At 30.6% G+C, this 27,475-nt stretch overlaps 1 protein-coding gene across 2 annotated transcripts in view; it reads left to right on the plus strand.

The window, feature by feature from the left end:
* Positions 1-27,475, plus strand: part of LOC115889552 (growth factor receptor-bound protein 14-like) — a 637,553-nt gene that overhangs the window by 69,059 nt on the left and 541,019 nt on the right. Inside the window, exon 6 of one of the 2 annotated variants that reach the window (XM_030909589.1) lies at positions 23,261-23,422. The exons of the other annotated variant lie outside the window; for it this stretch is intronic. Coding sequence (XP_030765449.1) covers positions 23,261-23,422 — 162 coding nt within the window. The remainder of the gene's footprint in view (positions 1-23,260; positions 23,423-27,475) is intronic. 2 annotated transcript variants of the gene reach the window in all.

Here is a 27,475-nt window from a genome sequence, read left to right on the forward strand (position 1 = left end):
TTGACATGCAGTTTTTTTCCTCCAAAAATTTTTTTTTTCTCAAAAACAGTTATTGTTGGGTATAGAGTGTTTGATATCAAAATTAATAAAATTTTACAAAGAATTTAAGTGTGTAATAAAAAATTGGGGTACCCATTTAAAATAAGAAAGTTGCTGTCAACTTCTCGTATTTCCGGAAGTGCGGCCATATTGAAAATATGTTTAATCAATAGATCTCATTGTGATACAAAGAAGTGCAAAATATCTCCAATCTAAATATTGCAGTTCTCTAGAAATTTCTCTGGGACACGCTGTATATCTTGAGACAAAAAGAAACCAAGCTTTTTAATTATTAATAATTCATATAGTCTAAGATCCAGGCTGCATGATTATGCTCATCGTATTTTTAATCAAAATCTAATGTTTACTTATATTTATGAATAGGAGAATACACTTTTCACAGGGTGCCTATCAAAACCTTGCCGCAACTATGTTTAATTAATAATTGATTTTGGAGACGAAATTACGCTCATAATTTTTTTTTGGTTATTTATATATCAAGTCAGAGCTATTTTTATTCTGTACATGATGTTATAAAGGTCCTTATCAAAAACTTGCCTTAAATTGGGGTTGCCACGATTCAAAGTTTTTCCTACGGGTTCGGCAACAGTGCGTCGGGCATCTGTAGCTCCTATAATAGAAAACTTAGGAATTTTGTATAAGTGCCAAACTAAAGTACATACTAGGATGTATTTCAGGAAAATATTTTAACATCAACAGCGTGGCTCAAAAAAGTGTGACTGGATCGGGATGACTTTTTTTAAATGGAACATAAAAATACTTCTATATTAACCTGTATATTATTGCATTTTTGGTTTCCTTTCTGATCACTTTACATAATCCTAAAATATTATTAAATATGATTCTATAGTTTCAGAGATATGAATAAATAAATAAAAAAATTAGTGTTTTTAGCCTTTTTTAAAAAATTATTAAAAATACAAGAAATATTCTGAAATCAAAACTATACTAAATATTTACTATTGTTGTAACAAAAGAATAATATACAGGATATATTTATACAAGATATATTTATATTTAAAAAAACTCATTTTATATTTTAGAATGTTTGGCATAGTATTTTTAACGCCCTGTATAGTTTAAGATTCCGATATTTATGCCAAGTAAATACAGACCAACAATAGTAAATATTTAGTATAGTTTTGATTTCAAGTATTTTAAATAATTTAAAAAAAGGCTAAAAACGTTTTTTTTTATTTATTTATTAATATCTCTGAAACTATCGAAACATATTTAATAATATCTTCAGATTATGTAAAGTAATCAGAAAGGAATCCAAAAATGCAATAATATACGGGGCTAATGAGAGGCTAATATACAAGTATTTTTATGTAACAAAAATTATCCCGATCCACTCATACTTTTTTGAGCCACCCTGTAGAAGTTAAAATATTTTCCTGAAACACATCAGTATATGCTTTAGTTTGGCACTTCCTAAGTTGTTCATTATCGGAGCTACAGATGCCCGACGCACTGTTGCCGTCCTCGTAGGAAAAACTTTGAACCAAACCCCTATTTGCGGCAAGTTTTTAGACACCCTATTCTCCTATTCATAAATATACGTAAACATTAAGTTTTGATTAAAAATACGATGAGCGTAATTATTAATAATTAATATGAATTTAGGTAGCACAGGGTGAGTCAACGATAGAGTCAAGTTCATAATCTCGTTTGTTTTGAGAATTATTAAATAATGTTAAATAGAGAAGTTATAGGGAAGATTAAGATGCACCTTTTAAAATTATTACAGAGTATATAGTGTGGTGTAAAAAAGTGTGGCGCATGTAACATAATAGGTTTTTAATGCAAAATCTTATTTTTTATTTCATTTTCAGATTCTGCGTAAAAATGTACAACTTAACAAGTATAGCTAGAGACGTGAGAAATCACTATCGTGTGCGCGATCGGTGCTATCCCCAAGTCTTTTCCTATATTTGTCCAACTGTACACCTTTTTTGTATACAGGGTGTTTTAAAAAACATGTGCCATCTCTCGGGGGGAGATTCCTCACGTAAAAATGAGATTTATTTTTCACATCAACATAGGTCCGATTCTGCTTGGTTTTTTTAAAGTGTTAACGTCTTAATAATTTTTCGATTTATTATAATTTTCTTCCAAGTATTTTTAGTGATTCGAATGAAATTTTGAGGGCAAAAGTTACTATAAGTGTTACATATTTTAATGTTAAAAAAGTGTCAATAAATTCATCAGGGACGTGCATATGGGTTATCACTGGAATATTTAAAAAAAAACTGTGCGCCACTTTTTTCTTTTGATATCTGTGTAGACTAGTAGCGGGAACTATCGAATGAATACTATCGAAACATTCGATAGTTGCAATTCATTCGAATAATTCGATAGCTAGTAAGAAAACATTCGTCGAAAACTATTCGAATAAAAATTATCGAATAGATGCGTCATCTGTCTTGAAATATCGTATTCTAGTAATTCGGCAACAAAAACCATTCATTTATCAAATTCATTTATTCGTCAGGATCGATTTTAATAAAATATAAACTGGATTTTAGTTGTCGTCCGGCGACGTAGGTTTATTTCCTAGAAACCCGACAGCGGTCGGTGGCAATGCTACGAAAGAAGCCGGCATCTTTGATTTTTTGCGGAGTCAAATAAAGATAAGGACACATTATTTTTTTTATTGAGGTGCTAGTATTTACACAGAAAATATATTATGAAGGGCGCTGTTGCCATATATTCGTATTAGTTGGTATTAGCAAAGAATATTATTCTTTAGCATTAATTAGTTAGGGATAGTATGTCTATGTTTTGCATTTTTTATTAATATTCTGTTGTTACACTGCAATAATACTTTTTATTTTGGATGTAGGAAAATGATTTTTAATGTTTTTAAGCCAAGACTGGTTTAATAAATAATAATAACAGTAATAATTTGTTATACCTATTAACAGCAAAATTTACAATCATTTAATAATATAAACATTTATTTTTTAAGTAGTAGCAAAATATAAACAACAAATAGAAGTCAAAAGTATTTATATTAGATCCTATTTAAAAATAATATAGTGTCTAAATGGCAACGTTGGTTTATTAAATAATAATAATTACAGAACTATTCTGTTATATTAACAACAAATTTTAAAATCATGAAATATAAACATTTATTAATTTTCTAAGCATGCAGTGTAATGGAAGGAAAATATAAATAAAAAATTAGAAATCAAAATTATTTATATTACTTTTTATTACTTTATATTACTATTTAAAAATAATATTTACTTTTGCTGGCATTTACTTTAAAAAATAAATGAAATATTTCTTCGCAAAAAACTACATGTAAGAGAATTAGCATAAACAAAATACAAACATTGTTAACTTGTTTTTTAAATTGGCATGTGTAAAACTTTCAATTTAATTTTCTCACCCCAAAATTTGAGTTCGATAACCCCATTTACTTAACCACATTACTTAAATATGATTATTAAGCTCAACTAATTCATATTATTAAAAGATCTAAAATACAAATATGTATTGTTAAAATTAATTGTAAGTTCATCTTATCTCTCTTAAAAATTGCTACTTCTCAAAATTTCCCATTAAAAAAATGCAATCTAACCTAACCATAATATACCATATAAAATTAAATAATTGAAAGATCGGGCTACGGAAAATCACACAAATTTTCGGAAAAATTTTGACCACTTCGCACACAATCGTCAATTAAAAAAAAACTACTATTTTAGTATTTTAAATATTTTAATAAACGCAAAAATAGCATAGTATTTACAAGGCGAAGTTATAAAAATTTGAAAGAACTAATAATGCACTGACGCACACAAAAATCAAACGAATACTAAATTTCATTTATCAAAAGCATTCGATAGTCGCAGTCGTGGCGCAACGATAACCATTTAGTCGCACGGCGAAGTTGTCACATATGCTTTAGTATACAAATGAATGAATGATTTTATTCGAATAAAACCATTCGATAGTTGAAATCATTCATTCAGTAACCATTCGATAGTCTAATTCATTCGATAGTTCCCATCGCTAGTGTAGACTAGTTTTTTTTTAATGCCAATTAAAAGTTATCTCTTGATATTTTGTCGAATTTGCCCTCCTTGATGAGATAAATACAATTTTATTAATCACAATTAATAAAATTAAAATAAAAATAAAATTAATAAATTATATATTTCACCTAATTTATTATTAAACATTATTACTATTAGTTATTATTACTATTAGTCCAACCTACAGCAATTTGAAATAAAAAATAGTGGTATTTAAGATAATTACAAAAACGCTAATTTTAAAAAGGTTTAACATCCTGTAACTCTAAAACTATGCATTTGTTTACCATATATTGCATTCGTTTCCTATAAACATACCTATGTTTATAGGAACCTTTTTCATATTTCTTGATGAGAAATCAATGAGTACCAATTTCGCACTTTCGCAAGTTAATAATATTATTTTTTTAAAGGTTGCTATTAAACTTGTTTTAAAGCAAATTATTAAAATTGCATTCATCAAGAAATCGATAAAATATCAAGAGACAAGTTTTAATCGGCATTAAACTGCTTAAACTATTTCGCTAACAAGAGAAAAGAAATCAGTGGCGTACAAGCTTTTTTTAGAAAAATATTCCAGTAATAACTCATATGCACGTCCCTGGTGAATATGTCGACACTCTTTTAGCTTTAAAATATGTCGCATTTATAGTAACTTTTACCCTCAAAATTTCATTTGAAACGCTAAAGGTAACTGGAAAAAAGTTATAATAAATAAAAAAAAAATTAAGACTGTAACACCCTGTAGCTACGAAACAAAGCAGGATCGGACCTATGTTGATATGAAAAATAAATCTTATTTTTACGTGAAGAATCTCTCCACGGGAGATGGCACATGTTTATTGAAACACCCTGTATAAAGTTATATGCCTAAAATTGTTTGACAGTGATGCTATTTTTTTCTGAAGTCGGAGTGCTAAAATTTGATAAGATAGTTTTATAGAGATAAAAGAAAAAGTTTGGTGTGTAAAGATATTTGAGTTAGGAGGTACAGGGTGTTCAAAATACATTTATGAATTTCAATTACCTAAAATTAAAAAATATCTAATTTTTGGTTTGGTTAGGTTAAAATGCTATACCCTATACAGGTTGACCCCAAAACACGATTATGAGTTTTTTTGCGTTTTTTTTGTTTAGTTTTTAATTAAAAACATAATTGCTTGATAATATGGCAACATAAGTAATTAAATTTACCAGATATGGTCCAGTGGTTTACAAAATTTAAGCAAACTATCAACTATGGTAAATGCCCAATTATCGTCACTGTCCTAATTCTCGTCATATTCCCATATTTTTAAAAAAAATAAGAAACTCAGAGAAAAAAATCCATAATAAATAATTTTAAATAGTTGTTTTATACAGGGTGTCCCAGAAATGAGTGCAGATATTTTAAGGGGTGGTAGATCTGGCCAAAAGAAACATATTTTCTCTTTACCATTTTTAAAATAGATTGAAAATAACCGAGTTATTTAACTTTGAAAGTTTAAAAAAAAAATTGCGACATTTTGAGAGCCGCCGGGGAATCTCGCGGATCCCCCGGCGCGGGGAGAGATCTCGCGGATCTCAGCTTGTTCGCCGCCCGCTGTTGCCACATCGACTAGAAAGACTTAAAAAGTACTTGCAAAATCCCACACCATCCAAGAGGTTCTGCAGAGGTGCGTTACTTTTTTTAAGTGGGTGATCGCCAGTAGCCCTACTTTTCACATTACACAAAATAAACTAAAAGAAAAAAAACTTACCAAACAATAAAAAAAGATATCCCTATAGCAGAGAGATACAACTGCAGAGCTTTCTTTTTTTCCATTTTACCACTCTTAAAACTGCACATAACACTACACTTAATAACATCACTTCACTACAATTCTTAACAACACTATGCAAATTTTCAACTGTGGAAATATTGGCTCCCCTATTAATTTTAGAGCTAAATCGTAAATGGTTTTTAAAGATACATTACAAATTTGCACAAGGGGATCCAATATCTCGACAGTTCAAAATTTGCATGGGATATCCTATATTTCCAACGATGATGCACCACCCGGTATACCCTTCGCTTCTTGACTGCATGCTATTATAATAATTGTTCAAAATGACGACCTCCATTTCCAATACATGCTCTCCTTCTTCTGAGCATGGAATTTTTAACGTTTTGCAGCAATTCTTCGTTGCTTTTCCCGAATCCCTCAAATGCTGAACCATACTTACAAAGGTTCGAGCATTAGGGATTTATCTATTCGGATACTCTTCGGAATAAAGTCTCCGAGCTTCTACAGCGCTTTCCCCTGCCAGAAAGTACCTATGCTCTTAGCATATCCACCTTCTCCGGATTTCTATACTCCATCGTGATTTGCCTATACCGATACCGATTACCGACACAAAAATATGCACTAACGAACATTTCACAACACTTTAAACACAATCTCCGATCACTTTCTCGAATTTTAAAAGCTCGATAATATTAGAAATTAGATCGATTTCTAATAGTGTACATGCTTTGTGTACATGCGATTAATAATGTCGTTAGTCGTTAATATAATACAGGAATCTGTAATTTTCTCCCCACCGCCCATTTCATTGGAAAAAACGGCGGCAAGTTTTCTGCTTTTGAAATTACGATCGATGGCATTTTATTGTGTAAAAGTGGATGGTAAATGGCATCGATCGTAATTTCTCAGGCAATTTAACGTCTTAGCAGGTATACTTATTTTTTTATCAAAAAAGCTTTATAGAAAAAAAAATAACTGAACATGTTAGTAGCTTTATTACTAATTAAACTATTCAAAACATGTTTTGATATTACTAAAAAAAATTAACTAAAAAATATAGCAAATTTTATAGTTTGACGACGTTATAATTAACAATAGGCAAATGGAAAAAATTACCTAACTACATATTAGAGACATAATTCCATACCTAGAAATACCGTATGGTCGGAAAAAACGGCGTCCAGAATGGCTTGAAAATAACGGTCGGTGAAATTCTCCATAAAATTTTACACATAGATTGACAGCGATCTTTATTTCATAGCCATCGCTGACGCCGTTTTTTTTTTCACGACCATATTGTATTTCCCATTAATCGCATGGTGGCAATACTAATTTATATTTAAAGAGATATATCTAAATGTGTATATACTAGGTATTTTATGAGCAATCATATTTAAGCTATTATGACTCATATATATTCTAATTATTTGAAACTTGAAACATAATATTTACTCCTATTATATTCATGTAACTAAATTTTCTAATATTAATAACTCTCTGATAATAAAAAACAAGAGTGTGTTTTGAAAAAGTAAAGCATAATTACTGTGTATTGACTTTATTGTGAAAAGCAACCTATTTGAAACACATTTACGTAACTACAGAATAGTTTAAAAAAGAACTTACACACATGTTTTTTTAGTCTATTTTCTTTATTATATTTGAAAACTACAGTCCCCCTTCCAATACATAAAAACATTTATATTCAAATATACTCTAGATAGAGCTCCAATTTTTATATGAAATGAGAATTTGTTCACACATAAACTACCGTATGATCGAGAAAAAACGGCGTCAACGATGGCTATGAAATGAAGGTCGCTGTCATTTTATATGTAAATTTATATAGGAAATGTCATTGATCGTCATTTCCCAGCCAACTGGACGCCGTTTTTTTTTCGATCATATGGTACATTTTATGTATTTTATTCTTTAATTTTAATTACTACAAATGGTCTTGATATTTTTCTTTTGAATACATATATTCTTGTTACTCTCTTTCATCTTTGTCTCTAATATACAGATGCATTGCAATTTGTTGTTAGTATATTTATGTAATCATTTCATAAATCCTAAAAATAAAAATGGTTATAACATGCTTTCCAGATATCCATATCCACAATATTCTGTGTGTAAATATGTTCAATTTTTAATAACCCATTCACTAAATGAGATTGTGAGACAACATACAGGTAGCTGTTTAAATAATTTTCAATCTTTGTATGTAATAATAGATTTCACATATTATATGCATTACATTCAATATGCATACCTGCAATAATAAAAGATATTTTCTTTAAAGTGTATAATTCTATCTAACACACTTCTAATAAAGTATACTCTGACTCTTTGAACATTTGTTACAGCTTCTAATAATTAGGTATATCGATAACTTCCTAAGAAATTTTGTTAGCACTTTTAGTTAGTTTACCATTTTTCTCAATATATTCTGCAGAATATAATATGACTCGATACATTCACCTAGAATAAAATCAATAATATCATTTATGAATAGAAAACTACATGTATAACTTTTTCATTAATATTTGCAATTTCAGACCAGAACTTGTCTGAAGAGAACTTTCTTGGTTTGTTTAAAAATATCTTACCGTATAACATAAATTTACATCTGAATTAATCTAATCAGATCAAATTTTCTTCATAGTATAGAAAACATCGAAACTATTTGACTGGTAATCGAGCTATCAATAAGCTGACACTAAAATTTAATGAATAATTAAATGGGATAATTATTTTCATGTAAAACAAAACTTTATACTTAATAAGACCACAGGGAGTACATTATTACAACAGTGTTACTGAGATTTTTGATTTAATGTATTGCTTGGTATTTGTAGATCTGTTATTGTATTGTGATTACAATTGCCTTCTTCTCCATTGATGCATCCTAATTTAAGATTACTGATTTTCTAATACATAATTAAAGTGAAATTATTTTTCCTACCATTACATAATTAATTTCTTCCTACCATTAGGTAGATACCTGAAAGGTTAATAAATTAAAAACGAATTTATTAAGACATTTAAACTGTTTACCTCATTTCTCACATATTTTTGACACCAAACATTATAAATAAATCAAAAAATATTCGTATACCAACTGAATTATATGATATTTCATTTTGAATAATAAAAGTACTTTTTTACAGGTTTATTTGGCATTGTTTGCATTGTTTTTTGTTGTTTTCTGTTTTGTTTTTGTGCGAGTTTAATAACCCACGATTAACCTTAAACATAACCTTAAACTACACACCATACTAGGGATGTACGATTCGAATCGATTATTATCAAATCGACGTGATTTTTATCAAACGATTTTTTGGTATAATCGATCTTTTTTTTTAAATCGAAGACCGATTTTATTTATACAGTTTTACAGGTTTATTTATTTGTTAAATTTAGAATAAGAAAAAACACTTTAGTTTTGCTGGAATATTTGTTTGCAGTGCATCCCTAGTAAAAGGCCATCTAGCAATGAACTGAAAAATTAAGTGTAAGTGCTCGCTGCCGCATGCGCCGATGTTTGTTTATCACTTTGATATCAGGTGTCAGATTTTTGTCGGGGCTTCCCATATTTTTATATTTTAGATAACGTAGAATACTCTTTGATTTTACCTTAATTCTTTCTTGGGTATACCCTTTCTTGTACTTTTATTTTATTTTTGGGATATCCCTACTCCATACATTAAACATTTAGAAAATTGATTTATCTATCTTTATACAACCACCAAAACGTTGACCCATAATAGTAATACATCAGTCCAGTAGAGGACGCTAAGGTAAAAAATTTCTAAATAAAAATTTGTAATTTGTAATTCCTTCAGTGTTTTCGAAATCGTTGTCGGGGTTGCGTCGGTTTTGAAGAAATGTCGAAGAAAACCCCGGACTGTCTACCATCAGCCTCCGGATATGAGTAGTTATTAAAGCAAGTTTTTTTAACATTTTTTATTGTATTTATGAGTTTAGTGTTTGATTATTATCATGTGAAAAATTTTAAATAATATTTTAAAAGTGATAGGCATGTGATAGGTTTGTGATGTTCAGTTTAATAGATATTTGGTGTGTATGTGTTTACGTATATGTGTGCTGGATAAAAAACACTTTCATTAAAAGGGTAAGCTCTAACTAAACATTAAAGGTTATAATTGTTTATTGAAACGATTGAAAATATATCCTAATATGGCGAAGAAGCTATAATTGTTAAGATTTATTTTTTCAGTTTACTCCACTGTAAAAAGTATTTAAAATATTGCGCGTTTCTCTAGAATTAGTAGAGCAATCTACACTAATATGAATAAAATGAATTTTCGTATTTTTTTCTGTAGCAATTTAAAATAATTGAATTTATAGATAAACATGCAGAATGTGGGTATGGTAGGAGGTGGCAACGTTGCATTCTCTCCGACACTCTCTATGCCCGGTAAACGAATTTCCCGGGGAGTGAACAGTGGCACTCAAAAGTTTTTCGACATTTTCCGGAAAATGTCAAGAAAAATATAAAATTTTCAACATTTTTTTTTCGCAAAAAAAACCTCATAGGCGTGTTTCTGGGGTTGAACTATACTACCAGTTAAAATATCTGCACTCATTTCTGGGACACCCTGTATATCTGGAAACGTTGCAATACATCTTTTTTTAAATGGCGCACTTCATTTACGTGGAATAACGACTATTTTAGTTGGAAGTTAGACGTTGACGAGAATTCACACATTTCTTACAAAAGCTAAGCAGAGCAGCAGTCTTCCTGATTTTCTTTCACAATAATGTAATTTAGTATACTAAGGTTCAAATATAATTAATTACCAGTGTAAAAGGTTTTTTATTATATGTATTCATATAAAAAATATGTTTTTTCTATAATATTAATTAAAAAAAATGGGTGACGATTTTCGGGACACGTCGCAACGGAACGTGCCGTATTATCGTCATCATTGACGAAGATTGGGTCATTATAGGCAGAGATATTTTATTCAGTATAAAATTCATTTTTCTGTAATTCAATAAGTTTTTTCTATAAATGGCACTATGAAGATGCGCTATTTGATGTGCCCAATTTTGGTCATCCACTTTTATCATTAATTCTACCTTAAATTATCAATTAAAAATGGATGACGAGAACTGGATGTCTGCGACGGAATTTAGGCCATTAAACATACAAGCCATATTAATATAGGCTTCGGAAGATATTTTGGAAAATATTACAAAGGATATTGTTACAAAAACTAAAAAAATAAATAAAAGAGGTCTTTATGATATACCTGATTATGGTATAATATATTATATCTTAAACTAATATGCCAAAGTAAAACTAATTTCTCAAGTTAAAAGTTTATTTATTAATTAAAAAGCATTTATTTACTAATATGATGTTACTGGCCTTTTTTGTTTGTTTTTTTTTTATAAAAATGTTTAATACTTTGTATTCACTAATTATCATTACACTATTATTCTTGAGCTGATATCGGAGATATTCTTAATTAAAATTTTATTTTGTATGCTTATTTTTTAATTATTGAATTGTTTATGTTTTATTTTTTGCAATGTGTCCCAATTCCTAAATAAACTTTTGTAAAAAATAATGTTTTTTGTGTGAAATAACACATGTAGATTCTACATTCTACAAATAACACATCATATAAAGATATGACGAAAATTGGGACAAGTTGGTGACGATATATAGGTATAGAGAGGTGACGATATTTAGGACAATGGGCTCTCTAGAATTTTCTGCTATCTCACTTTCGAAAAATTTGAAGTCGTTCTTAAGAAAATAAATATAAATAAAAAAGCCCAGAATAAAAATCCGCACTTTATTTTTAATACGTCACACCTGGCATGTTGAAAAGCGGCAACACGGCCGGGCTCCGGGCCACCATGCTGACCCACCACCACCTCCACACAAGGCCTTTCAACCTTTTCCAATATGGCGGAGATAGAAGTGCTTTATTTGGCGCGTATTTTAAAACCTGTTTTATTTCCAAATAGACATTTTTCACACAAATGTCGGATTAGATTACGTAATATTTAACTAATTTTTTAATATACAGGGAGTCTAAAGCTCTCCACATAAATATGGAATTTTTTGTATTATTACTTTTATGAAAACATCAGTTAGTTACTTTTTATAAAAAGGTCTGTTTTCTCAGAAAATAGGTAGATAGTGTACTAGTGTGTAAATATTCAAACTTGAGGGTAGCATATATAGGGTGTTCAAAATCATCTGAAAAAGAAATAACAAGAAATATATGACAGAAAATAGCAATATAAACTAAATATTCAATTGCAAACACTTACCTACCATAGTTTAGAATTTACTGCACGTTTGATAAATACATACTATTATGGACAGTATAGGAAGTTACTTGTCTTAGTAAAAGCCTTGGTAAATGCTCTTGGAATTATAAACTACACTGGCTTGGGTCAAAAAATATGGAATATTTTTCCTATGTTTAGCAGCATTACACAAATGGGAATAAATTTAAACTATAACAGGTGAGGATAACTAAAAAATATAATATGTGTTTCAAGATTTTATATAGAAAAAAAAACTAAATACCTTTTTATAACGTCATTCCTTTTTTACATAGTTCTTCAATAAAATATTGGATATTCTGAACAAGATGGATTTAATAATAAATTCTGACGTATGTGAGGGGCAATTGTGACTTAAAAAAAGACTTACATCCAGGCAGGCCATTTATATTTTCAAATGTGTATTGTATTTATATTTTCAAATATGATATTTTCAAATGTGTATTTTTATATGTGTGTATTTTCAATTATAGTGAGGTAAGTGTAAGCAGTAGCCATAACTACATCCTCACTAGGGTAACAGAGACTTTGGCCTTTGGCCGTTTTGAGGCATATTTAATGCACTTCTTACCCGAGAACTACTAGTAGAAGTGAAATTATCTCTTTTAATAGCTGTCAACCATTTTTTACGAGGCTCGTCATTTTTGGAGAATATAAAAGCAGAAACCTTGGGACCCCCTCTATAATTCTCGTGACAATTTGGAACAGAGCATGTAAAAGGTATGCTACAATAAAATGTTAATACCTATCTTTTGATTATTGTAAATAACCATTATAAAGTACTATGCAGACTGGCGGTGAAGGATTTTTACTCATTTAGGTGTAATATCTTGATAAATACTTCTAGTTCTTACCTTAAAATAATTAATAATAGAGGAGTACGACAAGCGCAAAAGTTTGAAGTTCCCTATGTGGAATGTCTGGTTTGGATTTTTATTACACTGTTATTTTATCACAATTTTCTGATCAAACTTGAGGTAGCATATATAGGGTGTTCAAAATCATCGGAAAAAAAAATTAAATTAAAATCAAATTTATTTCAGCAACTTATTTCCGCAGGAAAATTATTTTTATTGAACACTGAACACTAAGAACTAAACAAACGTGTTGCAGAAGCACAACAAACTAGAGATAATTAATTATTTCTGGTATGCAATCAGAAAGAGAAACCCCTACCGGCTTTTCAGGTTAAAGATAAACAATTTAATAATGGGCTGCCTTCGCCGCCATATTTGCTTTGCCCATATCATGTTGATTAGCCTTGAGTTGAGGTGGTGCTGGTCAAATCAAATCGCAATGTTGCCAGTTGTTGGCTGGCGCATGAGCACGGTTCTGCAATGTGATTGGGCGTATTTTTCATACGTCATCAATTGGCGCTTTAAATTTATTTCAAATTAAAGCAATTTTGAGGACCTATAAAAAAATTATTCAATGTCATGGAAATTTTTTTTTGGATAAATACACTGAAAATAGTCTTCTATTTCAGATTTTGTCCTTGAATTGGGTATTTTATTTTTTGTGAAAGAGCCCATTGTTTTTTTTTTACTTTTTCTTGAAAATAAACGAAAATATCGGTCAAGTTATTAAAGTTTTATTTAAATTTTAAATAAAAACATCCCCTAGTATCATATTTAATTTTCTTGTAAGCCTTATACTAATAATTCAGATTTTATAGCTAATTGAACTGAGATATTCCCTTAATGTGACGGTAACTGGGACAGTTGCCATATCACTTTTTTTAATTTTCAATATAAAATAACTCGGTTAATTTGGACATGGACTAATTTGGAGAAACGGTAAAGAGAAAATATGTTTCTTTTATCGAGCCCTATCTACCAGCCCTGGAAATATTTGCACTTATTTAAGACTTATCCTGTATATTATCATTTTTTCCGATAGATTTTACAAACCTCCAACTTTTATTAAGTATATTATATACCTATTTTTAATAGTTTGCGATTTATTCCGATTTTTTTTTCTATTTTTACCTATATTTTAATACAAATATTCTATAACATCATAGTTACATGACAAAAAGTAATAACGAGGGGTATCTCACCTGGGTAAAAAATGTACATGTACTGCCAAAATATCATTTTACTAAGTGACTGCCAATGACTGATAAGAAAATTTACATGTAATTCCTATAGTGACACTCCTCGAATTATAATTATCAAGCTGTCTGTTAAGCAAGTCTGTTTAAAACATCTTTGTTGAACAAGTTAAGAACAAAATTTTAATTTAATGCTATAATAAGTATGGGTGGTAGAGATAATACACCAGTGGCGGCCCGTGACTCGTGTGACTGGGTAGGCGACAAAATTTTAGTTGACCCCCCCCCCCCCCCCCCACTCCTAAATTTACATAATCCCCTAACCCAGTTCGTAAATATATGTTATCTCTGGGTTAAAATCATAGCTGAAGAATATTTAGGACAAAACTAAAGCAAAAGTGACAGCATTCAACGTAATGACATAATGATTGACATAATGTACAAGCATATGTTTGTTTATCTATTATTATGGAGTACATCATAGAATTTTATTTTATTTACGCAAACTTAAAAAATTAGTAGTATTGAGAAAAAGAATAATTATGTTTTATATATTAAATTGATGAGTGGGTCTCTCGATAAAGAAAAGTTATTTAATATTATATCAGTAAACTCATCAGATTGTTGAAGAGCTGTGAAAAGATCTTTTTAGATTGAAAGTAAGGCAAAGTGGTGATAAACATTTATCTTTCATGGAATCTCTACTATAAATTTAATGCATTTCAAACATGAAAAATGTCTCTCCACCCAAGTACTTGTAAATGGTTTAGTAACAACCAAAACCAACAATTTGAAAGCCTCTGAAAATATATTTCCAGGATTATTCTCCCTAAATTAGTTTATAATCGAAATTATCATATCTATTATTAATACCTGCAATTGTTTCATTAATTTATGTTGGTCAATAACATTTTATGTTTGTTAAATCAATATTAAATGCGTTGGAAATGTATCAATATAACAAATTTGTTAAATCAGATATTAAATGCGTTGGAAATTTTTTATAGGGTCTTTAAATTTCGGATTTATTAGGATAAATAAAAATAATTGAAACATACGAGTACCTATCTGCAAACCTTATTTCTAATGTATAACAATATTATCTAATATTTCATAAAATAGGTAACATTTATTAACATACCGAATTAATTAGCACACTGAGACTTTTCACTAATATCTGTTGTATCGTCTTCTTGCACCGAATAACGCGCTCTTTTATTTCGGATTCTTTTATTTCTGTGGCGTGTTCTGAAATACAACAGCTTATATCGTTTTGAATAACGTTTCCAATTTGTTTTAAACGTTTTTTGAATTTTCGTATAAAAGTTTCAAACGCTATGTATAATAAATCATATGAAATATCCCCTTAACGAAATGTGATATATGTCCCCTTATAAAATATCGGGAATATCCCCTTAACTTCTGAGCCAACCGAGCCTCCATGACTTCATGCGAAGGCGACCGGAGATTTCGCCTAAGCCCCGCCTTAATACGATACAACTCCGACTTACGTCGCGTCGCTACCGCACGATGACTTAGACAGAGACTGCCGTACGTCGTGCATCGACTCTGATAGTAGCAGGACCAATTTTTCACCTGGTCGGGCCCTCTTTTCCAATAAAATTCAAAAATTATCTTGTTAGTTTGGGTTAAAAAAATAAAACAATTATTTTTATTTTTTTAATAATTTAAAAAAATAAATAAACATTATTATATTTAACAAAATAAATAATGAAAAAAAAATAAAAATTATATCAATCTAAAGCTTATTTTATTTAATTCTCTTTTCCTTATTAGAGGTACCTAACTGTTTTTTTTCTCTGCTATGTAAATTTACATTTGAAATTATGAACATTTTACAACCTTTAACGGGCCCCCTGACTACCGGGCCCAAGGGCCGAGCCTTATGGGCCTTATGGTAAAATAGGCCCTGGATAGTAGGCGATGTAGAAATCGCCGAACTATGGCGTTTGTTCCAACGGTCAAAATTATTTTAATTAAATTGATTATTATCACACAGTTCCGTGTATTAAATGTATTGGCAACATTAATAGTAAATAATGTAATGTAACAAACCACTTAAATTCTACCAAAATTTTAGGGTAGGCGCCGCCTACCTTGCCTACCCTGACGACACGCCACTGTAATACACTCACGGCACGAAAAACGGACACCTTAAAATTTTGATGTATTTTAAAGTTGAATATATTTTGTTCTATTGCCAATTTGTAGCTTAGTTATTTGACTTTTTAGTATCTCTTTCCAAAATGACTACAAGAACAGTGGCATTATATAAATTATTAACACTATTTTATAGGTCTGTTGACTAGGACCAAAAGCAAAGGCATGGTTTTAATGTAAAAAATACGGAAAAATGTTAATGTGTTTTTCAAAAGCGAATATCTCCAAAAAATAAAGCTATTGAGAAAAGATAGGTCGGTCAAGTTTGCCCCCCGTACTAGAGGAAATTCAAAAAGAGATATACCACTATTTTGCACACATTTTGCACAATTTTGCACACCATAAATGATATTTTGCACACTTACCTAAGAGAAACTAGAGCCGTTTTTTAAACGGGGGGCAAACTTGACCGTTCCCCCCCATTTGTTACGAAATTGATTTATTTCTATGTATATCGATTCGGCTAATTTTGCACAATTTTGCACACCTATTTTTAAATTTTGCACACCCTTCTGACGAAAGTTATAAGGGGTTGAAAATTTAAAATTTCCCCCCCATCTGTGGCTAAATTGAATTTTGTATATATCAAACGAATCAACTAATTTTTGCACAATTTTGCACACCTGTTTTTGAATTTTGCACATTCTCCTGACTAAAGTTATGCAGATTTGAAAATTTGCAATTTCCCCCCCATCTGCTACGAAATTGAATTTCGTTTATATCAAACGAATCGGCTAATTTTGCACAATTTTGCACACCTATTTTAGAATTTTGCACACCTTCCTGACGAAAGTTATGAGGGTTTGAAAATTTGCAATTTCCCCCCCATCTGCTACGAAATTGATTTTTGTTTATATCAAACGAATCGACTAATTTTGCACAATTTTGCACAGCTACTTTCGAATTTTGCACACTCTCCTGACAAAAGTTATAAGGGTTTGAATATTTGAAATTTGTCCCATTGTGTGTGAATTGTCCCATTTAAAAAACATAAGCATGAGTCATATTTGAAAATGATAGATCTCAACGACGTGGAAAACTGTACGGAACCCAGACTTCAACTTTTCGATAAGTTATAAGATAACCGAGATATGAGGGTTGTTGAAAAATGCAAAATTTTCAAATTTGCCAGGTATTTCAGGAAGTAAGACGGCTAGGACAAATCTGTGTGTAGAATCTTTAGTTTCATAAATGTTCTTCTATGCAAGCTATAAATTATCGAAAAGGTGAAATCTAAGTTCCGTGCAGTTTTTCACGTCGCTGAGATCTATCATTTTCGAAATATGACTCATACTTATGTATTTTTAAATGGGACATTTCACTCAGAAGGGCACAAATTTCAAATATTCAAACTCTTATAACTTTTGTCAGGAGAGTGTGCAAAATTCGAAAATAGCTGTGCAAAATTGTGCAAAATTAGCCGATTCGTTTGATATACACAAAATTCAATTTAGTCACAGATGGGGGGAAATTTCAAATTTTCAACCGCTTATAACTTTCGTCAGAAGGGTGTGCAAAATTCAAAAACAGGTGTGCAAAATTGTGCAAAATTAGCCGAATCGATGTACATAGAAATAAATCAATTTCGTAACAAATGGGGGGGAACGGTCAAGTTTGCCCCCCGTTTAAAAAACGGCCCTGGTTTCTCTTAGGTAAGTGTGCAAAATATCATTTACGATGTGCAAAATTGTGCCAAATAGTGGTATATTTATTTTTGAATTTCCTCTAATACGGGGGGCAAACTTGACCGACCTAGAAAAAATACATCTAGATAAGCGTTTCTTAACCTGTGGCGCGAGCATGTATATGGAGGTCCGCCGTCTTATCTATAAACATTTGATTTTTTATAAAAATGTATTTTTTTGTACTAATCTAACTAACTAAAATAATTTGTCCTAAAATTTCTGTCTTTTTTAAATTAGGGGGGTCCTAGAAATTGTGCTTGATTTTTTAGGGGTCCGCGAACTGAAAAAGGTTAAGAAACGCTGATCTAGATGAAAAAATTATTTTAACAATTTAACAATCCAACTGTTTTATTTTTTCCGAGTGATATTGCTTCCTGGTGTGACCTTTGTGTGAGTATGCTCTAATTTTAAATAACACAATTAAAATAAAAATTAAATATCTTTATATACAAATTAAAATAATTATAACTCTTAACTTATTCTAACATAACTAAAAATAGAAAATATATCCTACAAAATACCTTTGACTAATATATAAGTAAATTTCTTTGAATAATGCATTAGAATATAATATAAATACTGTCTTATTATGCTCCTTCTCCGCCATTTAAACTAATTACAATGGATAATATGGCTCCCCTCACCTAGAAAGTTCTTGAAAGGATTTTCCCAACCTTTTCTAAAAATTGTTGTTTAGTTAGATAGGCCTGTTCCAAACACCGGAACACCGTTTTAACACCGGTGTTGGGCTCACACCGGTAGTCAAATATAGACTATCCGGTGTTCCGGTATCGACACCGACACCGGTGTTGGCACCGACACCAGTGTTGATACCGACACCGGTGTTCATTTCGATACCGGTGTTCATCTACAACACCGGTGTTCATCTCGACACCGGTGTTGGTCTGGACACCGGTGTTCATCTCGATACCGGTTTTGACTACCACACCGGTTTTGATATTGACACCGGTGTTTTGAAAACGGGTTAAAGAAGAAGTAATGATAATTAATAAGTTCAAAATAAACCTGATAATAATAATGTCGTATCGGTGCTTATTTTTGTAGTTTATTAAAGCGCACCGACTTTAACTTAAACTTTAAAATTTAAATATAATTTTTATGTCAGACTAATCACTAAAATAAAGTAGAAGCGTCAGATAAACAACTATAAAGTAAAAAATTGTTTAATCAAAAACAAATAGAAAACAAAACAAAACAAAACATAAACAAAAATTCGTAGCTGTAAAATAAACTAAAAAATATTACATTAAAAAACTAAAAAAACAAACAAACGGCACCATCGACATCGACGATCGACACCGACACCGGTGTTGATCTCGATACCGGTGTTCACCGCGATACCGGTGTTGAGATAAACACCGGTTTTGAGATAAACACCGGTGTCGAGGTAATCACCGGTGTTGAGATAAACACCAGTGTCAAGATAAACACCGGTTTTGAGATAAACACCGGTGTTGAAATGAACACCGGTGTTGAGATAAACACCGGTGTCGGTGTTGACATCGGTACACCGACTGAAACACCGGTGGTCATCAACAACTAACACTGGTGTTCAAATCTCAACATCGAACAGGTCTAAGTTAGGCCTCTTGTTGAACTTAAATTTAGTATTATTGCCCTTTCTGATTGTAATTTAGTTGTTTTAATTTGAAACTAAGCTTGCCATAGGATATGTCTGTGATTAAATAATTGTGATAAAAATAATTTTTAACCATTTTAAAAAATGTTTAACCTTTTTAATTTGTTTGTGATTGTATTTTATAACTTGACCTCTATATGACTATATTAGAATTGTTTACTATTCTGATTGTAATTTGATTATTTTAGCTTTCTGGGCCTGAAGATGGGAATTAAATGAATCCCGAAAAAGGTCGCCCCATTTTTGAATCAAATTAAAATTTGAAATAAACATCCTAAAAAGGTTGTGTCCCTTGAGTCCCCTACCCCTCGTCAGAGGTTTTACACAATCATTTTTAAATTCCTTGCTTTGTTAACATATTCTACGGGGTGTTTCAAACTTTCACCAAAATATCAACATTTTGTTTTCTCTAGTATAATTTACAGAGGGCAGCTTACATTTTTAATTTAAAACGAGATATTAAAAAGTCAAATATCTTAGTTACAAATTGCTTAAAAAATTATCAAAATCGGTCTACTAGAACACAATATATAAAACTTGAATAAATACATAAAAATTTTAAGGTGCCCATTTTTCGTGCCGGTGAGTGTAGTTACACATTTTCTTGAAAATTAATTACAATTAATATAACCGATATACTGAACAAGCCATGAATTAATATAAACTTATACCACAGATCATACAGATTATAAACTTTGTTTTTTCTTTATAGTCTTTCGTGGTTCCAATTTTCGGAATCGGGCACTAGTTACTTATTACTAGTTTGCGCACATAGCACACCCACTAATGATCTCTAAAATTGTGCACAGCCCCTGACCGGCACAGTTATTAGAGAGATATCGGAAAACCGAATAGCGTCATGCAGTATTTACGCGTACCTTATCATGGTCACGACACGTTACGATATGCGCGGGTCAATTTTTAACGCAACACCCGCTAATAACGTTACCGCCTGACGTAATTTGCGGATCAATTACACCAAGCGCTATTTCTAAATAACGTTTAATGGCATGTGCGGGTACATTTGACAATCGCGGCCGACCGGCGAGCGGCGAGACCTTTTATTTTAAGTTATGTTTGAATTGTTTTGAGTTAATACTTTAGTTTTATTAGGTAATTTGATATTTAAGTAGCTGGGATTAGTTTTAATTAAATAAATATGGCCCAAAATATGGATTCCACCTCTTTCAATATTAAAGAACCTATAAAGAGGCTTAGGTTTACAGCAGATGACGATTAGCCCTTCTAAGAGAATTTGTTGCTTGTTGCCCTAAGCTTTCTAGCAGACGTTGAACAATGAAGCACTGGAAATAAGCACTTTAGCCCTTTAGTTTTAAAATACCTAGTAAACAAAACAATTTCAAAGTTTTAAATTCAAAGTTAGGTAAAGTTTAAATAGCGGACGCGACGCGAACAGAATTCTTTCCGATCCGATAACTATAAATGAAGAGAGTTAATACCACCTCATGTAAAGGAAATAACACCTGGCCTTATTAACGTCCATTCACGCTCTTCGGTTTAGCGATATCTCTCTATTACGCTGTTTATTGTTATTTTACGCGAGTTTATTTTTGCGCATAGGAAATTTTACTCGTTTGCACATCGTCATAAAAAACAATTTTCGTACCACGAATTAGGGATAAGATTTTTATCTGTATACATATAGTATAACTAATCTGTGCTTATACTAACAATTAATTAATTACTAATTATATAATAATATAACTACTTGTTAATGGTTCATAATAAATATTGCTTTGTCATGGCAGCTATATGATGTTTGTATAAATGAATTAAAAAAGAGTAAAATTTAAAAATTCAGAGTGAGTCGCTAACTATAAAAAATAGGTATATGATATACTTCATAAAAGTTGAAGAATTTTGCAAAATCTATCAAAATAAATAAAAATATATAGGGTGTGCTATTTAAAAAAATTGAGATTTTTTAATTTTAAATAGTCGAAATTCACAAATATATTTTGAACACCCTGTAGCATCTAACTCAAATGTCTTTACTTATAGCTTTTTCTTAGTCTTTGTAAAGCTCTCCTACCAATGTTGAATACTCTAACTTCATAAATAATAGTGTTATTGATAATTTTAAAGTGTGCACCTTAAACCTTCCCTATAACTTTTTTTTTAATCTCGATACAAATGAGATAATGGACTTTACTCTATTGTTAACTCACCCTGTACATCTCGAATGTCTGTAGGCATACAAAAATAGTTTTCTACTTTTTTATTACCTTTAATGAATCGTTTCCCCTTGGAAACGTTATTATTTTGTTTACATGTGTTAAAAAATTGTTTTAGCTTAATTTAAGGTGTATGTAACCTTTAATTTAGCTTGCGCGTTAATTTTTCCCCCAAGAAATTGTTAAATAATAATTTTTTTTAAAAATAGTTTTCGACTTTTTTTATTACCTTTATTGAATCGCTTCTCCTTAGAAACGTTATTATTTTGTTTACATGTGTTATAAAAAATTGTTTTAGCTAAATTTAAGGTGTATGTAACCTTTAATTTAGCTTGCACGTTCTTTTTCCCCCAAGAAATTGTTAAATAATTATTTTTTCTTAAAATAGTTATCGACTTTTTTTTTACTTTTATTGAATCGCTTCCCCTTGGAAAAGTTATTATTTTGTTTACATGTGTTAAAAAATTGTTTTAACTAAATTTAAGGTGTATGTAACCTTTAATTTAGCTTGCACGTTAATTTTTCCCCCAAGAAATTGTTAAATAATTATTTTTTTTTAAATAGTTTTCGACTTATTTTATTACCTTTATTGAATCGTTTCCCCTTGGAAACGTTATTATTTTGTTTACATGTGTTAAAAAATTGTTTTAGCTAAATTTAAGGTGTATGTAACCTTTAATTTAGCTTGCGTGTTAATTTTTCCCCCAAGAAATTGTTAAATAATAATTTTTTTTTAAAAATAGTTATCGACTTTTTTTTACTTTTATTGAATCGCTTCCCCTTGGAAACGTTATTATTTTGTTTACATGTGTTAAAAAATTGTTTTAACTAAATTTAAGGTGTATGTAACCTTTAATTTAGCTTGCACGTTAATTTTTCCCCCAAGAAATTGTTAAATAATTATTTTTCTAAAAATAGTTTTCGACTTTTTTTATTACCTTTATTGAATCGCTTCCCCTTGGAAACGTTATTATTTTGTTTGCATGTGTTAAAAAATTGTTTTAGCTAAATTTAAGGTGTATGTAATCTTAAATTTAGCTTGCACATTATTTTTTCCCCCAAGAAATTGTTAAATAATTTTTTTTTAAATAGTTTTCGACTTTTTTTATTACCTTTATTGAATCGCTTCCCCTTGGAAACGTTATTATTTTGTTTACATGTGTTAAAAAATTGTTTTAGCCAAATTTAAGGTGTATGTAATCTTAAATTTAGCTTGCACGTTAATTTTTCCCCCAAGAAATTGTTAAATAATTAATTTTTCTTTTCTATATTTTTCAGAAATATTTCGTACATTACATTTCGTTATTGAACATCGATTTTTCAATTTTACGTCGTGATCCGCCGTTCATACGTGTAGACGATCTTTTCTTGACCAACAGGGCCAAAAATGCAGAAAAAATAACATCGAAGCAAAGCATCAGCCAAGGCGGCGGTAGTCGGGTATAGTAAAATTCTGATTTATAATGTATTACCACAGATTAAGTATTATACAGATGTGGCACTTATTTTATCTTGCTAATAAACGCCGCCGTGATCTCGAACCTTTAATAGGGCTATGGCGTTGTCACACTTGATTCTTCTCGAATACATTGTTGCTTTATGTAAAAAAAATGTATTTCCTATTGAAATAATACTTAATCTGTGGCGCAGCTTTTTTGTAGCGATTTCTTAAACGCATGCGCTTTGCATTCGGTCCCTTTAGGGTCCCCTTAAATAGGATTTTTAAAGGGGCCGACTATTAGACTAGGCCAACTATTATACTAGAACTAAAAGTATTGCGTGTCAGTCAAGATACAAAAAACACAGCCGTAATTAAAAATAAATGACTATAATCTGTCCAACGACAAAATCCTTGACAGTGATAGATGTGTGTGTCGTCTTAATTTCAAAGTAGTTTATTTTATTTTACAAAGAAATAAGTTGGTACAATTGAATACCTATATTTAAAATTTGAGTGACAAGTGATTACTTCAAAATATTGTGAAAAAAACTGTATAAAACTGAAAAAATCTAATCGAGTTATTTAATTTTAAAAAAATACGGTATGTGTACAAGCAAAATATATGTGTGCAAAACAAACAAGGATGTATTTTAAACAACCACATACCAAAAAAATATAAAAAAGAACTATTTCTTACTTTCAAGCTTCAAGAAACTTCCTCTGCATTTATTATTTATCAATATAACTTATGTGCAAATAAAAAATATTAATATTGCACAGTAATAAATAAAACACAACACAAATAAAACAAAATATTTTATTAATAATACATTTTACGAATAATTTGACACCACACACTTGGTATTTGGAGTCAAATTTTCGTTATGAACCGCAGGTTACAATTTCAAATAAACCATATGCGAAAATGTCAAAAGTTGACATATGATATGTCGTTCTATTCAGAGTGTCATTTATAAATCAAAAAAGAGGGTGTCATTTAAAAATCAAAAGTTGTAGTCATTTCCGGTGAAATTTATTATTTATCAATATAACTTATGTGCAAATAAAAAATATTAATATTGCACAGTAATAAATAAAACACAACATAAATAAAACAAAATATTTTATTAATACTTACTGAATTTTATACTTTAAAAGCTGATCAATTAACTTTAATCTTAATTTTTTAAACCAGTACCTTTTGACATTGTTTCTGCAGTACTAAAATTTATTATTTGCCTATTGTGTGATGTTATTTTACAGGTACTTCAGTTTTTAGTACCATATACAAGATGGTACAAAAACTTTACTGATGGTAACTTTATTTGCGTATAAAACTCTCTGTCTGGGCACCGAATATTAACTATAAATCTGTGCTCTGGGTCTACAGTTAAGTTTCCGTCAATTTTTCTTCCACTTAATTTGAAAAAACACAAAACCCACAACTAATAGGGCAACGGTCCAGCTACGTCGAAACACCGGTTCCCATTAGAACACCGAAGTTAAGCGACGTAAGGCGATACTAGTGGATGGACGGGTGACTGTTTCGAAACTCTGTATCGTGCTGTTGTCCAAAAAAAGGCAAAAGTGTAAAATTTATTGACACACACTGCTCACTCACGCCGGTTCGAGGCCGGATGAGATCGGATATCTCGTGAGTAAGACACTTGCCAAGTCGGTAGGCCATTGACCATGATATGGCCGAATACCGCGGTTCGGATTCCGCGTAAACAAAGTAGGCCCCGTCCAGATTAGCCCTGGCAGCAAAAAGGAGACGTTAAGTGAAATCTTTACTTTACACAACTAATAACACGAACCAAAATGCAAAAGCAATTTGCAAATCGGTATTGGACATAATTTGACACAAAATTATAACCTATAATTTGGCAAGAGTTTGACAAGCCTCAAAAATCTAAAGTCGGGTTCATACGCATATGCGTACGTAAATCGTTCATCATTGCGTCAATCCAATAATATTGAAATAGTTGAAATAGTTGAAATAGTTGAAATAGTTGAAATAGTTGAAATAGTTGAAATAGTTGAAATAGTTGAAATAGTTGAAATAGTTGAAATAGTTGAAATAGTTGAAATAGTTGAAATAGTTGAAATAGTTGAAATAGTTGAAATAGTTGAAATAATTGAACTAGTTGAAATATGATCTGTCATTTTGGAAATAAACCAATAAAACTGGTTAAAAACAACAAGAGAGGACGCACGACGGATTTATATACCGGGTGCGTCTCAAAAATGGCTCACTCCTATAACTTTTTTATTTATTCGGATCATAGATTTAGTAAGAAATTTGATTCGGATAAAGAAACAAGATTTGGTGTGTTAGTATATGACATAAATTAGGATTGATTGACGTATTCAATTGTTTTCGGTCACTTCCTGTTTCACCGGAAATTTTTCAATTTTTCAAAGGAAAAACAACTTTTGATTTTTAAATGGCACCCTTGATATTTTTTTACTTTATTCGATAGAAAATGACATTCTGACTCGAATGACATATCATATGTCAACTTTTAACATATTCGCTCAAAAACAAATTGAATTTTAAATTTCAATCTAGAATGTCATGGCTATGTTAAAAATATTAATTTTTAACAGCCTTCGAAAAATAGATTTGACCGTCTAATGTTTTTAGTGTCTTGTACTGGCCGGTTAAAAGATGCCCAAATCGTATTTTTAATAATATCTCAATTTTTTCAAATGGAACAAGGGTGGTTCATTAGCATATTTGGAAAAGGCATTTTTACGAATAATTTGACACCATTCACTTGGTATTTCGATGGTATTTCGAGTCAAATTCTTGTTATGAACCGCAGGTTACAATTTCAAATAAACCATATGCGAAAATGTCAAAAGTTGACATATGATATGTCATTCTATTCAGAGTGTCATTTAAAAATCAAAAAAGAGGGTGTTATTTAAAAATCAAAAGTTGTAGTCATTTCCGGTGAAATCGGAAGTGACCTGAAACAATTGAATATGTCAATCGATCCTAATTTATGTCGTATACTATCATACCAAATCTCGTTATTTTATCTGAAAAGATAAAAAAGTTATAGGGGTGAGCCACTTTTGAGACGCACCCGGTATAAACCCATCCATAGTTAACTAAAAAAATATTAGACAATTTTTAGTGAAATAAATAGATTGGTGTGGACGTCATCTGCTTATTTTCTGTCATCGTCGGTCGAAATCTTACCTGAGAAAACAAAACTGAGTATATATTAGCTTTTTTCGGGTTCTTGTTATTACCGATTCTGAACCGTCCTAGAACTCTGCAGCGCATGCGCAAATTGAATAATGTCTCATATTTCCTTCTGCGCATACGCATCACAGTTCTAGGACGGTTCAGAATCGGTAATAACAAGAACCCGAACAAAGCTATTGAGTCAGGATGATTCCTAATTATTTAGCCCAGTCAAATTAGAGAAATCGGTGGAAAAAATCCCACAGTTTTGAAAATTATTTTAAATGATTTCTCTAGACTTGGGTTGATATGTATCAAAAGGACCGAAGATAGACGATGAGCTCGAGGACAGGGGAGGGGTTAAATGTCACTTTTATGACTTTTTAGCTTATATCTCGGAAAATATGACACCTACTAGAAAATACCCGATGCAGGAAATTGAAGTTCAGAAAATTCTTATCCAATATTGGTTGAATGCATTTTTTTCATAGGTCCAACCTTTTAGGAGTTGTAGAATGTTAAATTAACATATTATTTTTCATATTGTATTTTCGTGTTTAAAATTAAATTAAAGTCTAAATTTAACCTTTGATGTTAATGATGGTAATATTAAAGGGTCCTTATGTTATCTTTCAAGTCTTCATTTCATCGTGACTCTTTGTCTTCCATTGGAGAGCACTAGTGCACCCAGGGCTGTTTAGACATTAACTGCAAGTTAATGATTAATGCATGCCTGCTTTATGGTAAAAACGTATACCACCGCATTTAGCGCAACTGCAAATATTGTAGCATGGACTGTATCATGGACCATAAACTGTGATTCTTGGATTTCGCTATTAAAAAATAAATAAAA

The sequence above is a fragment of the Sitophilus oryzae genome, unplaced genomic scaffold (assembly GCF_002938485.1).
Source record: "Sitophilus oryzae breed Bouriz unplaced genomic scaffold, Soryzae_2.0 scaffold_815_pilon_pilon, whole genome shotgun sequence".
In the NCBI taxonomy this organism is placed as follows: domain Eukaryota; kingdom Metazoa; phylum Arthropoda; class Insecta; order Coleoptera; family Curculionidae; genus Sitophilus; species Sitophilus oryzae.